The sequence below is a fragment of the Eptatretus burgeri genome, chromosome 2, assembly GCF_056783735.1.
Source record: "Eptatretus burgeri isolate ZD-2024b chromosome 2, Ebu_testis_v1, whole genome shotgun sequence".
NCBI lineage: Eukaryota > Metazoa > Chordata > Myxini > Myxiniformes > Myxinidae > Eptatretus > Eptatretus burgeri.
Window position 1 is genome coordinate 5,737,882 of NC_140962.1, and position 14,638 is coordinate 5,752,519.

Genomic DNA, 14,638 nt, shown 5'->3' on the forward strand with positions numbered 1-14,638 from the left:
GTCTCTTAGACCTGGTCGACCTATGTTCAGGGCAACAATGAGCCTAAAAAGGTTTCAACAAATATTACATTACCTCAGATCCACCAAACAAAATAAGTGAAACACACGGAGGGAAGATGATAAATTTGCGGCCATCACAGACATTTGGGACTTGTTTATTGCTGCCCTACCTAAATATTACATACCTGGCCCTTATGTGACTGTGGGTGAGCACTTGGTATCATTCAGAGGTAACTGTCCCTTTCATCGATACATAGTCAGTAAACCAGCTACGTATGGCATCAAAATTTGGAGGAACTGCAACAGTGGGAGAAGCTATCCGCTGACTGGCCAGGTGTACCTTGGTAAGCCTCTGAATGGAGCCCAGCAGGTGAACCAGGGTACAAGGGTAGTGAAGTATCTCATATCCCCTTGGTACAAAGCAGGCAGAAATGTAACCATGGGCAATTTCTTCACCAATGTTCCATTAGCAATTGAACTTCTGTATTAGCAATACCACACTGGTGGGGACTTTGAGAAGCAATAAACCTGACATTCCTCCTCAAATACAAAGGAATCCTCATTGTGAAGTGGAGTCGTCAGCATTTGGATTTAGTGAAAACCTCACAGTTGTCATATGTTCCAAAGAAAAACAGAAGCGTCATCTGCCTCTCAACCCTTCATCATGACAAGGATATGCCTGCAGAACATCATCCCAAACACAAGCCTGAATTAGTGTTGTACTACAGCAAAACAAAGGGTGGAGTTAATAACTTGGACCATTTAGTCACACACTGCACCTGCAGATGGAACATTCTGCACTGGCCCATGGCTGTCTATTTCAACATGATAGATGGTACTGCTCTTGTTGCTCTTGCTGCTCTGATTGTGTGGGAAATAAAGTTTCCTGAATATATCCCAAACAACTCCAGACGTTGAGCATTCTTGAGTGAGCTTGGTAATCGGTTGATCAGCAATCAGATAGAAGTCCGGTTGGCTGGACCATGAGCTATTCAGAAAGAAGCCAAGCATGGTCTCATTGCTATGGGGTACGAGATAAGTGAACCACGACCGGCCAAGGAGAGACCCGCCAAGTGTCGTCATTACATGTGCCCTACGACATCAAACCAGCATGCCAGCAAACCAGCATCAAAACCCTTCGGCATGATATTTCCATTAAAAAAAACAAAAAATTGGATAACACTAGTATTTGTAATTGTCAAGGACAGGGGACAGGGAATTGCAGATGGTGTGAGAAATGTCACAAAAATGTCCGCAAAGAGCATCGTTCAAATTGTATGTCTGCATCGAGCATAGTTGAAATGTTTTTATTTCGTGTTTGAATATGTTTCATAACAGAGAATTTGGGTTTACTATGTTTGAAGGGGTGCCATTAAAGCCGCAATGACAAAATGATGCCTTCTGTGTTACTTTTACTTGTTAATTTTTCACAAATAAATGATGTCGTCGCAGCAGACCCCAGGTGACAAACAACAGTTTTTCCATGATGTGCCGGCTTTAAAAGTTAAAGTGAGACATGGTCAAAATATCTGCGCTGAGACTTCGTTGACGCATCAGCCATTGTTTGGATGTGCCTTCCTCATTGACATAAAATGTTGTCATTACCTCAAAAGCTGCATGCAACATTCATGACAAAAATGTGTTCACGAAGAATTAATGGAAAATCTCTGCAGTGCAATTTGATGGAGAAGTGCTGCACTGAACATTGTCTCAAAACCAAATAGTTTATCATCAACCGAGATGACTCATGCATGAGAAAATATGAACAAAGGTCTTTCAAGCTAGGTGGGGCCTGACAGCACACCTGCTCTTTTAATTTGCAGCGGTCAAAGTCCATTTCTACCTTTTGAAGCTCGAGTTATGTTTTCTGCCCCTGTGCATTTCTGTTCTACTTGCTCCTTTTTCCTTGTTTTGTTGTTGAAGTTAATTTTGTTTGAGTAATTTGACTGATACTGCAATTTTGCTGAGAGAGTAAAACACCTGAAGGAATAGTAACTTGTAAGGATTCGTATCGTCGGCTCAAGGTATGGTTATATAGCACTTTCCTTGGCCATCAACCTCTTTGCTCAAACTGCTTCGGACGAGTGCAGCCTCACCAGTTATGGGGCCTCAGACTTTTCCGAAGCCGATTGGTTTTTTTAATGTGATTTTGCATCTTTTAATCTGCTCTTTGGTTTTTAAAAATATGAATTAATCATAATGCTTTATCTACAGATTAAAGCTGCAGGAAGAAATATACATTGTGAAGAAAGTACAATCATGGCGAATGTAAGTACTATATACGTCACCCTTATAACCAAGTCACGAAAAATTCTGCTGTTTCCCAGCTGAAAAAGTTACATTTAATCACCATGATCACCATTTGGTAACTTCTAAAATCGTCATTTATAGCTTGTATTCACCTGCCTTTTTAGTGTTCTTTCTTTCTCTTCTTTATTATTCCTTGTCATTTAATTCACCATTTTGTTTGCAATTCTTCTTTAAACAAATTCTGTTTTCTTTTATCATTTTAATGAAGTTCAAGTTTTGTTGAAAGATATACGTTTGTGATGGATATTTTTTTGCTACAGGCTGAGAAAGAAGTACTTGCGGCCTTGTCTCAACTCGACGTCCCAGCAGATTTGGCTCGGCTGCTTCGATTCAGTGAAGGTAGGAAAAATAGAGATGACGGGCTTTCCAATAAAGTTTACAACTTTAAAAGAGAGAATATTGTTTTAAAGGAAGGTGACTTGTTTTTTTTGTTTGTTTGTTTAAAAAAAAAACATAAACACACAACATTGAAAAGGGACCTGTTTATTAGCCACTCCCTGATGATCAACTGCTTGCAAACAAGCTCTTTTTAAAAGTTGACATTCCTATAGCAATTTACAAATGCTTCTCAAACTACCTTGATTTCCAGATGCAGTATTTAAAAGGTATGATTAATGAAATGCATAAAAAAAAATCAAAATGGACCGAACAGTGTTCTGCAACATTCATACATTTGATATTCCCATTAAAAAATGACAAAAAATTGGACAACAGCTAGTATTTATAATTGTCAAGGTGATGCCATCTCTGATTAATATGTATGTAAACTGGAATAAGCTTCTCAAAATATTGCTTTATCCTCTTATTGTAACTGCTTGTGTTTTGCAGCAACACCACTTTTTCACAATGCCAACTTTATCAGAGTGGCAGTGACATTACAATCCAACAACATGTTGAACTCTCTACCAGCAGATATCAATGATTTTCCCTTTTCTAGGTTTGCTCAGAGCAAATTCAAGGTAAAGATTAAAAAAAAAACACAAGATTTCTGCAATTTAAATATGTTGATGAATACTTTGATGAATATATTTAAATACCTGGATGGGTTTGAGGGTAGTGGAGTAGCGGCTGAAACCCGAATCCTATCCAGGTTCCTCCTGCTCTTTACTTCTTCGGGTTCCTTCTGGTACTTCCATTTCATTATGTTGTTCCATATCCAGATGCTGTGTGTGGACTGTGCTTCCCCGCTGATGGATCTCTGGTAGCTTGTACATGTTGCTGCGTTTGAACCTGGGGAGTCCCTGCTAAAATCTATCTGTCCGGGTTCTTCCCAACATCTTTGTTCCTTTCACATTTCTTTCTATTTTTTTTTTTGTTCACAATTCTCTTTATTCATTCTAATTCTTGCTTTTTCTTCTCTTTTACATTTTGCTCTGTATTCTTCTTTCTTTATCTTTCTCTCAAAGGAGAAGTGAATTATTGCAGAAATGTTTCTCTAAGGCTCACTTGACTGTGCCTGGATGGGTTTTGAGGGTTGTGGAGTTGCGACTGAAACCCAAATTCTATCTACGTTCCTCCTGATGACCCATCTTTGCTCTTTATTTCTTTGGGTTCCTTCTTGGTCTTCCGTTTCATTTGTTGATGCGTTGGGTTTCATTTGTCACATAAGAATTCATGTAATCCAAAAGTCAGTACATTTTGGAGCACATTATCTTGCTTATCTAACGATTTTATTTTTCAAGAAGTATTGAAGTATTAAGTTGCACGATGATAGGCAAGTAACTGACACAGGAGGAGGCTATTTGGCCAACACCAGATTTAATAAATCCATCAAAGCTAATGATGTAATTCACTTGGGGGGTTGGGGGGAGGAATGTGAATGCGAAAAGTGTGGCAGGTTCAGGGCCATCTATCTCGTTGTTTAGTTCCATCAAGTCGTGGCCGGCTTCTGGTAACATTCATGAACAGATGTCTCTAAACATCCCAATCCTGCATTGCTTCCCAAAGCTCTGGCATACAGCTTGGTTACAGCCATTGCCCCATCTCTCTAGCACAGTGGTTCTTAAAGGCCCAGTCACACCTTGACGTTTTAGCCAGCAATGGCAACGTATTAAAATGTATGTAAAACGCTGGCTTACATTGAACTTTTGATGTTTTTTTTTTAAAGATTCGGACGTATTCATAACGACTTGGTCTTATGCATAACGTATAAGAAACAGACACAGAACGTCTCGCTGTGTTATAGATAACTTATACCAACGAATGCTGAACCTGTTGTCGGCCTTCACAACCTATGCCAAACGATAGTCTAAGTTAGGCATAGCGCATTGCACGCATCGCCGACGATGACATGGCGTAGGTTATGGAAAGGCTGCCGCACAACGATTCAAATCATAACCGCTGCAGAAATGGAAGTGTCAACATCATAGTCACACCTTGGCGATCTTGCCAGCGTATGCCGACCTCTGAAAAATGCGTCTAAAATGCTGGCGCACGTCGAATATGGTATGGGTAAGTTTGGTATGCGTGAATAGAACGCTAAATAAAAGTACGCTATGATACGTCGTATTAAATGGAGTACGTCTTGTAATTTTAAACATGTTGAAAATTTTGCGACGTACTTGCCGTATAACACATGCTCCGCATGCGATGGGAATAAGTTGTACGCACGATATGCGATCGTTGACACACATCGACACACGTTACTTGAAAGGTACTCATAAGTCGAAACACGTCAAGGTAATGGTTAGCGTCAGTGTTCCAGACTCCCGGTTTTTTTTTTTCTTCGGTATGACGGTGTTCAGTGTACAGTGCGGTTATGATTTAAATCGTTAAGCGGCAGTCTATTAATTATATTATATTATAACTGCACTAGAAATCGAAGTGTCAAAATCACCATCATACCGAAGGAAGGAAGAAAAAAAAATGAAAAAAAATAAAACCAGGAAGTCTGGAACACTGACGCTAACCATTACCTTGATGTGTTTCGACTTATGAGCACCTTACTAGTAACGTGCGTCGATGTGTTTCACCGATCGTGTAATGTGCCTACAACACGTTACTCATAGGTTAGAAATAAGTTTCGGGTACGCTAACCATTTCCTCGACGTGTTTCGACTTATGAGCACCTTACAAGTAACGTGTGTCGACGTGTGTCAACGATCGCGTGACGTGCCTACAACTTATGGCCAGCGTTATGCGGAATGTGTGAGTCATACGCTGGCATAAGTCTTAAAATTTCAAGCATGGAAAATTTGAGGACAACCGAAAAGTACAACGTTTAAAGCCAGCGTACAACGGCGTATGGCAGTGTTTTTCAGCGTGCTCTCAATGTTATCAAAACTTACCCATAACTTATTCGACGTGTGCCAGCGTTTTAGACAAATTTTCCAAAAATCGGCATAAGCTGGCTAAAACGTCAAGGTGTGACTGGGCTTTAACCAGGGGTATCCATACCCCTTGGGGATATGGGAACTAAATGCTGGGGGTATGGGACTCGATCTCTGAATATTTGTATATATTTGATTACGAATATATTTGATATACTAATGGGAATTACGTGTACATGCGCCGCAAAGTTATTTTATAGATAGGATTTTTACACTTGTGACAACGCCAACAACAACACTGCTCGAGAAATTGTCCGAGCTGTTCGCGCACTCACGAAGCGTTTCGTTCTGGCCTGGTGCCATATGAGAGAATGCGTCATTTTGCGGCCAATGGGCGACGAGCGGATCAGAGCTGGGGCGGTCCTTTGCAAGAAGACGGAGCCGCGACACGCGGTCCGCCCAATGAGAGCAGGCCACGCACGAGCGGACCGCGCCCGAGAAGGAGGAAAAGCAAGAAAGAAGAATGAATAATTGCGCCCTGTCTGCTCGAGCGAGTAGTCTGGTTCTCCGTCTGCTCGAGCTTGTCTGGTCTGCTCGACACTGGTCTGGCCTCATCTCGTCACTGGCACTAGTCTGTGTCTGGCTGCCCTGGTCCATCTTCTGGTGACTGGAGCTCCGGGAAGTTGTGGACGTCCAGCTGCGCGCTCGCGGCCAGGTAGCCAGCCACGTTCTCGTCCCTCAGCTCGACTTCCCTCCGAGCTGAAGGAATAATAAAGACCCTTGAGGTCCATTTCTTTTCTTTGGGTGTGTGTCTGTGTGCGGGCCTGTCTTGTTTAAGTAGCAACTGGCTAAGTGCTTTTGCTGTACATTATTTGCATCCTTTATAGTGGGTTTAACTCTGCCCTTTATGTGTTCCTTCCCCCCTATTGTAAATAAATATCCCCTCTTGTTGAATGTTTCAGCTCATCCTCGTCCTTTCCTTCATTGGTTTAGCATTGTTTTTTAATGAAGCCCATTTTAATTAACTGGTGCGTGCCCGTACGTGCGTTTATGTTCCTTCGCCCTCGCGTGCCCGTACGTGAAAAAAAAAAAACTTTCAAATAACCACACAGTCTGTTCCTTCACTCTCGTAAACGATGACTGGATTGGGGCATTGTGTTTATCTATAAATGCGCATAAGAAATCGAGAAATTATTAGAATACAGTAAGTCATCACTATCCGGAAGTCCATACGTTGTAACCTGTAATGGGGAATGCGCTCTAACTTGGCCATAACTTGGGAACTACTTGTCCGATTAATTTCAAACCTTTTGAAAGGCAAACAAACAGAGATTGCTGGAATTATAGATAGATAGAAGATAGATACTGTGGGTGCAAAAGGCCAAGCAACGTGTCCTGTCATTGGTAACTAAGGCGCCCTTTCCCCATCGGCCACGCCTACGCAGCAACGTGTCCTGTCATTGGTTTGGCAAATAAATGGCCATAACTTGGGAAGCACTTGTCCGATTAATATCAAACCTTGAAATTCGGGATGAAATTTTCGAATTCCTCAAGCATCAACAATCCCCCCTTGCAAATCATTTTGAAGATGAACATTTTATTGTTCGCCTGGGATATTTGGCTGATATTTTTAGTCTCCTCAATGAATTGAACATGTCAATGCAAGGAAGGGATATGGACATTATTCAAGCCAGGGGAAAAGTTGTCGCATTTACAAGGAAATTACCTATTTGGAGTTGCCGTGTTGAAAGCGGAAACCTAGCAAACTTTCCAATCCTTGACAATATTCTTGTTGGAGATGGTAAATCATTGCCTGTATAAATACTTCAAGAAGTCGAGAACCATTTGGAAGTCCTATGTACAAATTTTGAACGTTACTTCTCAGATATTGATGATCTTAGCATCGAATCTGTTTGGATCCAAAACCCTTTCTCGTTTGATGTATCGAGATTGAGTGACAACAATTCAGCAAAGGATGATTTCATTGACTTCCAAGAAGACCCAAGAAAGAAAGCTGATTTTGAAAGGGCTGGTATGGATGTCAAGCAGTTTTGGTGTGAGCAAATCGCAGCTTACCCAAACTTGGCTATGAGGGCAATGAATGTTTTGGTTCCCTTCAGAACTACATACTTTTGTGAAACAGGATTCTCTGCATTCTTAAATCTGAAATCAAAGTGGAGAAATCGACTTGATATATCTGAAATGAGAGCGAGAGATGAACCTTCAGAGTTTAGGCTTTATTCCATTTGATTGGAGCCGCTTCTGTGGGCACACCAGGAAATACAGGTTCAGCTAGGAGTACATAAGCAGTAACGTATACATGTGCAGTTAACCATTGCAGACTAAATCCGCGTAAGCACGGAGTTCGATATAATCTCCATTCTCACCAGTCAATGAGCACCTTCAGTTAACGAGCATCAAGTGGACAGCCGATGTCAATAGCAATGCCCCGGGGACAATCACTCGTGCCGCAGAGAGACATCCCCTTATACGCGAGACGCACAACATGTGATCCCGCGTCATGTCCCTCGATTCACGTTAATTCACCACATTCTCCCCACCTTTAAAATGTAACTAGGGGCCCATCTTACACACCATGATTGCTTTAGCACTATAGGAGTATACATCTCAAGCAACGCGGACTAATTGATCTACAGGAGCATACATGCCAAGCAGTGATTATTTTGAGTTGTAGGAGCATGGAAATGAGCATCGATATATGATATAATGGGCATATAGGAGCATGAGCAGCGAGAATGCCGATAATCCCCTTTACAGATTGAGTCGTCGAGGGGGCCTTATTCGTCGACCTCTCCGGGAGTAAACGGCAGTTTCACTTGAGGGAGACTCCCGATCCTCTTGGTGAGCCTCGACTTGTGCCGGGGATGACTCCTCGATCGCTCTCGGGTGGAACGCGGCAGCCCCGTCGCCTGGCGGAGTTCCTGGGGGGGAAATGTCAGGAGGAGGAGTGCCAGAAGGTGGTGTACCGGCGGGAGGAGTACCTGAGGGAGCCAGATGGCGAACCGACACAGTGGTCTCCCTGCCATCCGGGAGCCTGACATGAGCATACTCTGGATTAGTGTCAATGAGTTCGACCCCCTCCACCAGCGGTTCATACTTGCTTTGTCGTACCGGGCGTTTCATGAACACTGTACCGGGGTGGGTCAGCCAGTTGGGCACCGTTTGACCGTCAACATAACGTCGTTGGTGAGTAAACATACGTTCGTGAGGAGTGGCATTTGTGGACGTGCAGAGCAAAGAGCGTATGGAATTCAGAGCGTCAGGAAGAGTAACCTCCCATCGCTCGGGGCCCAGTCCTCTCGATTTCAGCGCCAGAGTTACGGCTTTCCAAATTACTCCATTATACCGTTCCACCTGCCCGTTTCCCTGTGGGTTGTAACCCGTCGTTCGACTAGTTGCTATGCCGTGCTCTAATAGGAATTGTTTTAGCCCGGCCGACATGAAACACGGCCCTCTGTCTGAATGTATGTACGAAGGTCTCCCAAACATAGCGAAGAGGTCAGAGAGACATTTTACGACAGTGCCCGAGGTCATATCCGAGCACGGAAACGCGAAAGGGAACCTTGAATATTCATCAACAACGGTGAATATGTATCTGTTGTCTGTTTCGGTCGGTAGGGGCCCTTTGAAGTCGATGTTTAGTCTCTCGAAGGGGGAAGTAGCCTTGATCAGTCTGCCAGAAGCCGCGCCATGGAATCTGGGTTTTAGTTCAGCACAAACAGGGCATGAAGCATTCATTTGTTTAATATCTTCAACAGAATAGGGAAGATTTTGTCTGCGTACGAAATGTGCCATCCTGGTTACCCCTGGGTGGCACAGAGACACATGGAGGTCTTGCAAAGCCTGACTGATTGTTGCCGAACTGTAGACCCGGGAGAAGGTATCTGCAGCAGGGTTTTCTTTCCCGGGCCGGTAAACAATGTCGTACCTGTAGCAAGCTAGGTCTATCCGCCATCTCATAATTTTTTCATTCTTAATTTTCCCGTTATTTTTCCCATCAAACATGAAAGCCACGGATCGTTGGTCCGTAACGAGCGTGAAGTGGTTTCCCAGTAAATAATGTCTCCATTTACGCAGCGCTTCGACGATGGCGTACGCCTCCTTCTCTATTGCCGAGTGTCTCTGCTCGCTTCTAGAGAGAGTTCTCGAGAAGAAAGCGACCGGCCGCCCAGACTGATTAAGTGTAGCAGCTATGGCGTGATTTGAAGCGTCGGTCTCCACCACGAAGGGCACCGAGCTGTCGATCGATAAAACCACGGACTTACTGATATCATCCTTGAGATCGTGGAAAGCTTTTACGACAGCGGCATCTGGTGGAAAGTTTTTGCAATGCACTAGGGGATGTATTTTCTCGGAGTATTGCGAAATCCATCTTGCATAGTAAGCGAACATCCCGATCACCCGGCGCATTGTTTGCAAGTCCTGAGGTGGTGGAAGCTCACGGAGCGGGCGCAATCGCTCAGGATCAGGCTTAATTGTGCCGTCGGCTATTGTGTAGCCGAGAAGGTCAATTGACCTTGCCGAGAATACGCATTTCTCGTAGTTGAGAGTCAGATTATATTTTCCAGCAATGCTCAAGAATCTGTCCAGATTCCTATCATGTTCCCTCTGATCCCTACCGCACACTGTCACATTATCCACGTAAACAAAAGTGTCTTCGAGGTTTTCATCTGAGATGATGTCGTCCATAACCCGTTGGAAGCAAGCTACTCCATTCGTGACACCGAATGGTATCCTTCTGAACTGGTAGAGGCGCCGCCCTGCCTGGAATGCAGTGTACGGTTTGTCTTCCTCTCGGATGGGAATTTGATGATAGGCGCTTCGCAAGTCGATGGTACTGAATACCTTATAATTGGCCACGCGTTCGACCATCTCATCTATGCGCGGCAGGGGGTAGGCGTCGAGTTGGGTGAAGCGATTGACCGTTTGGGAATAATCGACAACCATCCGTTTCTTATGGTTCTGACTGCTGGTTACTAACACCTGTGCGCGCCATGGCGAATCGCTCGGTTCTATAATTCCCTCCTCCAGTAATCGTTTGGTTTCCGAAGTGATGAAATTCATGTCAGCAGTGGTATATCGCCGCGATTTGATCGCTATCGGTTTGCAGACCGGCGACAAGTTAGCGAACAGCTGGGGGGACGTCACCTCCGCGGTGGTCAACGCATTTAAAATTAGACGAGGCTTGCTTCCTCCAAAGGGTATTTCGACGCTCGTGTGCTGCTTGAGGACATTATGACCCAGAATTACGTCTGCGCACAAATCACGAAGCACCAGCACCTTTACATCCCGATGCGTGTACCCTTTTACGTCCAATTCAACATTGCAGTACCCTCGTACGCGGGATTGTAGTGAGGTGGCGGCCATGCATACCGTATTGTCAGTCGGGTGGATTACCCATTTCCTGCCCTTCACTAGCGAGCTGTTGACGAAACTTTCAGAGCTACCGGTATCAATCAGTGCCTCAGCCATATGCCCGTTAATTCGTACGTTGATGATAGCCTTGGATAGATTCCCCGGGGAGGCTGCAGTCAATTTATTTTGCGAGTAGAGAGCCGCAGAAGTGGGTTTATTCCTCCTTAGAGTAGATTTACATACCCTGGCATAATGCCCTTTCTTGTCGCAATTCATGCATGTGGCATCCCTGGCGGGACATTTTTGACGAGGATGCCTTTTGTACCCACAAAAGAAGCATTTACCGACCGGAGCAGTTGCTGAGGAGTTTGACGAGGTCTGGGTATCCGGCTCCTCGGGTGTTTCTCCATCCCTCATGTCTGGCTGTGTCTGTGCCAGTGGGGTTCCTTGGGTTCCCATCGTAGCAGCGTTCATGAGCAGCATCGGTGTCCCAAATGACTCAGATTGCTGCTGAGCCGTATCCATCGCTCGAGCCTGATCGACTACCTTGTCAAGAGTGGGTTGCGCTTTCTCTAGTAAGCGTTGCCGTATGTGGGCTGATCTGAGTCCTTGGATGAATGCCTCCCGGGTCGCTTCCTTTCGGTGTTCCTCGGCGCTTACCGCCCGGAAGCTGCAGTCTTTTCCCAGCTGATTCAGAGCTTGCAGGAACTGATCGATTGTCTCCCCGGCTGCTTGCTTGCGTGTGTTGAGAAGATGTCGTATGTATACCTCGTTCTTGGGCTTCACGTAGAGCGCCTGCAGCACGTCGATCGCTGCTTCGTAAGTGTCGCACCCCGAGAAGAGCCTGTACACGCCGGGCGAGACATGATTCACGAGAGCGGCAAATTTGTCAGCTCCCTCCGCGATGATGGTCAGATAGTGTGAGAAGGAGCAGAACCAATGTGACCATTTCATTTCTGCGTCAGTCGCGTTCGGGTCTGCGTCGAACCTCTCTGGTTTGTAGATCTTGTCCATCGTTGGTTGAGAGAGCCGAGAAAATCAAATGGAATAAATTGAAATGAGAGCGAGAGATGAACCTTCAGAGTTTAGGCTTTATTCCATTTGATTGGAGCCGCTTCTGTGGGCACACCAGGAAATACAGGTTCAGCTAGGAGTACATAAGCAGTAACGTATACATGTGCAGTTAACCATTGCAGACTAAATCCGCGTAAGCACGGAGTTCGATATAATCTCCATTCTCACCAGTCAATGAGCACCTTCAGTTAACGAGCATCAAGTGGACAGCCGATGTCAATAGCAATGCCCCGGGGACAATCACTCGTGCCGCAGAGAGACATCCCCTTATACGCGAGACGCACAACATGTGATCCCGCGTCATGTCCCTCGATTCACGTTAATTCACCACAATATCAGATGACATGCGAGTAGCATTGTCAGTAACTGTACCCCGATTCCATATTTTGATTGCACAAAAACAACATCAAATATCTCACTAGATTAGTAAGAGTATGTGTTATGTAGTCGAGATATTGAAAAACTTGCACATTCAAGTTTGTTTTCTTCTTTCGTGTAATAAAACTCAACTACAAGAAGTAAAGTTGCTGATTTATAATCTGAAATAGGTGAATCAAAGTTATATTGTAAAATACTTGTAGCTGTTGACTACAAATCAAGATATTGACATCTTTGGATTCATAGTCAACTTATAGGACTGGTGGTGATGATTTTGACAGTCAAGCGAAGGGGTATGGGACCATGTTGGGAAATCCATTGGGGGTCTGGAATCATCAAAATGTTTAGAACCCCTGATCTAGCACATACAAGGTCTGCTTCTTCCTCTTATTCCTTGATCCGTACCCAGCATGGTTGATTTCTCCAAACTTTCGTTTTGTGCGTGCATGATGTTTCCAAAGGAAGACAATTTCTGTTTTTGCATCAGGGCTTCGAATGTACATGGTGGTCTAATTTCTTCAAGCACTGATTTGTTTGTTCTTCTTGCAGTCCATGGAATTTTAACATTAATTTCCAACACCCCATTGCAAAACTGTCAATCTTCGTCCTTTCTTTATTTTTCACTGTCTACATCTCACATCCATACGTTGCAACTGGAAACACCAGAGCATTCACCAGCTTACTCTTGGTTTGTATTGTGACATCTTTGTCTTTCCAGATCTTTGTCAATCCTGATGTTGCCGTTCTCGCTCATGCTAACCGTCTATTACTTTCTCGTTTACATTCTCCACTCACTTTGATATGAGAACCCAAAAAGGTGAAACTTTCCACGACTTCCACATGATCGTCTCCCAATCTGAACACATTGATTTTCTCAGTTGACAAGGTTATTGTTATTTTTTATTTTTAGGTTCAAATAAAGACCAGCTTTTTCACTTTCCTTCCTCACTGTCTGCAGAGGTTTCATCAATTCCTTTTTACTTTCTGCCAAAAGTGATATCAGCAGCATACCTTAGCTTGTTGATACATCTTCCTCCAATCTTGACTCGAGCCTGCATGTCATCCGAGTTTGATTTCCTCATAATGGACTCACTATACAGATTGAATAATTAAGGGGAGAGAATGCACTCCTGTCTGACCCCGTTCCCAATTCCAAACCATTCGGTCTTTCCATACTCTGTTATGGTAGCTTCTTGTTTAGTGTCCATGCTTCTTATCAGACATCTCAGGTCAGCTCATGTATGGGAGCATGCGCTGGAGCAGTGCGTTGCTGCATCCACTTTCCACGAGTACTGCAAGGGCCTCCGTCTGGCCATCCCCCAGACAGGTGCCTGGACAATCCACATCTTGAGATGTTCATCAATCTACTGCAACCATGGGGCACATGGTTGGCCCATTGGCCTCCTCCACTCACGAGGTCCCCTCGCTGAGAGAATCTGGTGAGCAGGTTCAGCATCAGGAAAACGAGCCACATGTCCATACAACCACAGCTGAAGCTCATGGACTATGCAGGTGACAAATCTCATTTGAGTCTCTCTCAGCAACCGCTTGTTGGACACAAAGTTCGACCAGCGATAGCCAAGGATTCTCCGAAGTGACCTGGTACTAAAGGAATTGAGATTTCTTCTCAAATCCCTGGTCAGAGTCCAAGTCTCACATCCATAGAGCAAGACTGGAAGCACCAAGGACATGACGACTCGGGCTTTTGTCCTCCCGCGCAGGTACCGGCAGCGCCACACCCCATTATCCAGTGAATCCATGACTCCCCAGGCCTGACCCACATTGATTTTTGATGATTGATCCCCAGGCCTGACCTGACCCACATTGATGACCTCTGGCCCTATTAATGGGAAATTAATCTCTCCTATTAATGTCTTAAATCATTTACTTTTTTAACCTGTGGATGTTTTTCTTTTATAAATATTGGTCTACAGCTCCCTAAACCAGCTGATTAATAAAAAAATTTTAATCACTTTTGTCCATCATTTCACAATTTGGCACCCTAATTAAAGGCGCTGTCACTCCTTGACGATTTAGCTAGCAATGGCAACGTATAAAAATGTATGTAAAACGTTGGCGTACGCTGAAATTTTGCTGTTTTTTTTTTTTAAAGTTTTGGTCGTATTCATAACGTGTTGGTCGTATGCATAACATGTTAGTAACGGGCACAGAACGTTTCGTTGTCTTATAGATAACTTATACCAACGAATGATTAGCGTGTTGTCGGCGTT

General features: G+C 44.2%; 1 protein-coding gene across 1 annotated transcript in view; it reads left to right on the top strand.

The window, feature by feature from the left end:
• LOC147031312 (unconventional myosin-XV-like) overlaps window positions 1-14,638 on the top strand; it is a 443,397-nt gene that overhangs the window by 67,971 nt on the left and 360,788 nt on the right. Inside the window, exons 7-9 of the mRNA XM_085861560.1 lie at window positions 2,215-2,268; window positions 2,571-2,649; window positions 3,139-3,269. Coding sequence (XP_085717686.1) covers window positions 2,215-2,268; window positions 2,571-2,649; window positions 3,139-3,269 — 264 coding nt within the window. The remainder of the gene's footprint in view (window positions 1-2,214; window positions 2,269-2,570; window positions 2,650-3,138; window positions 3,270-14,638) is intronic.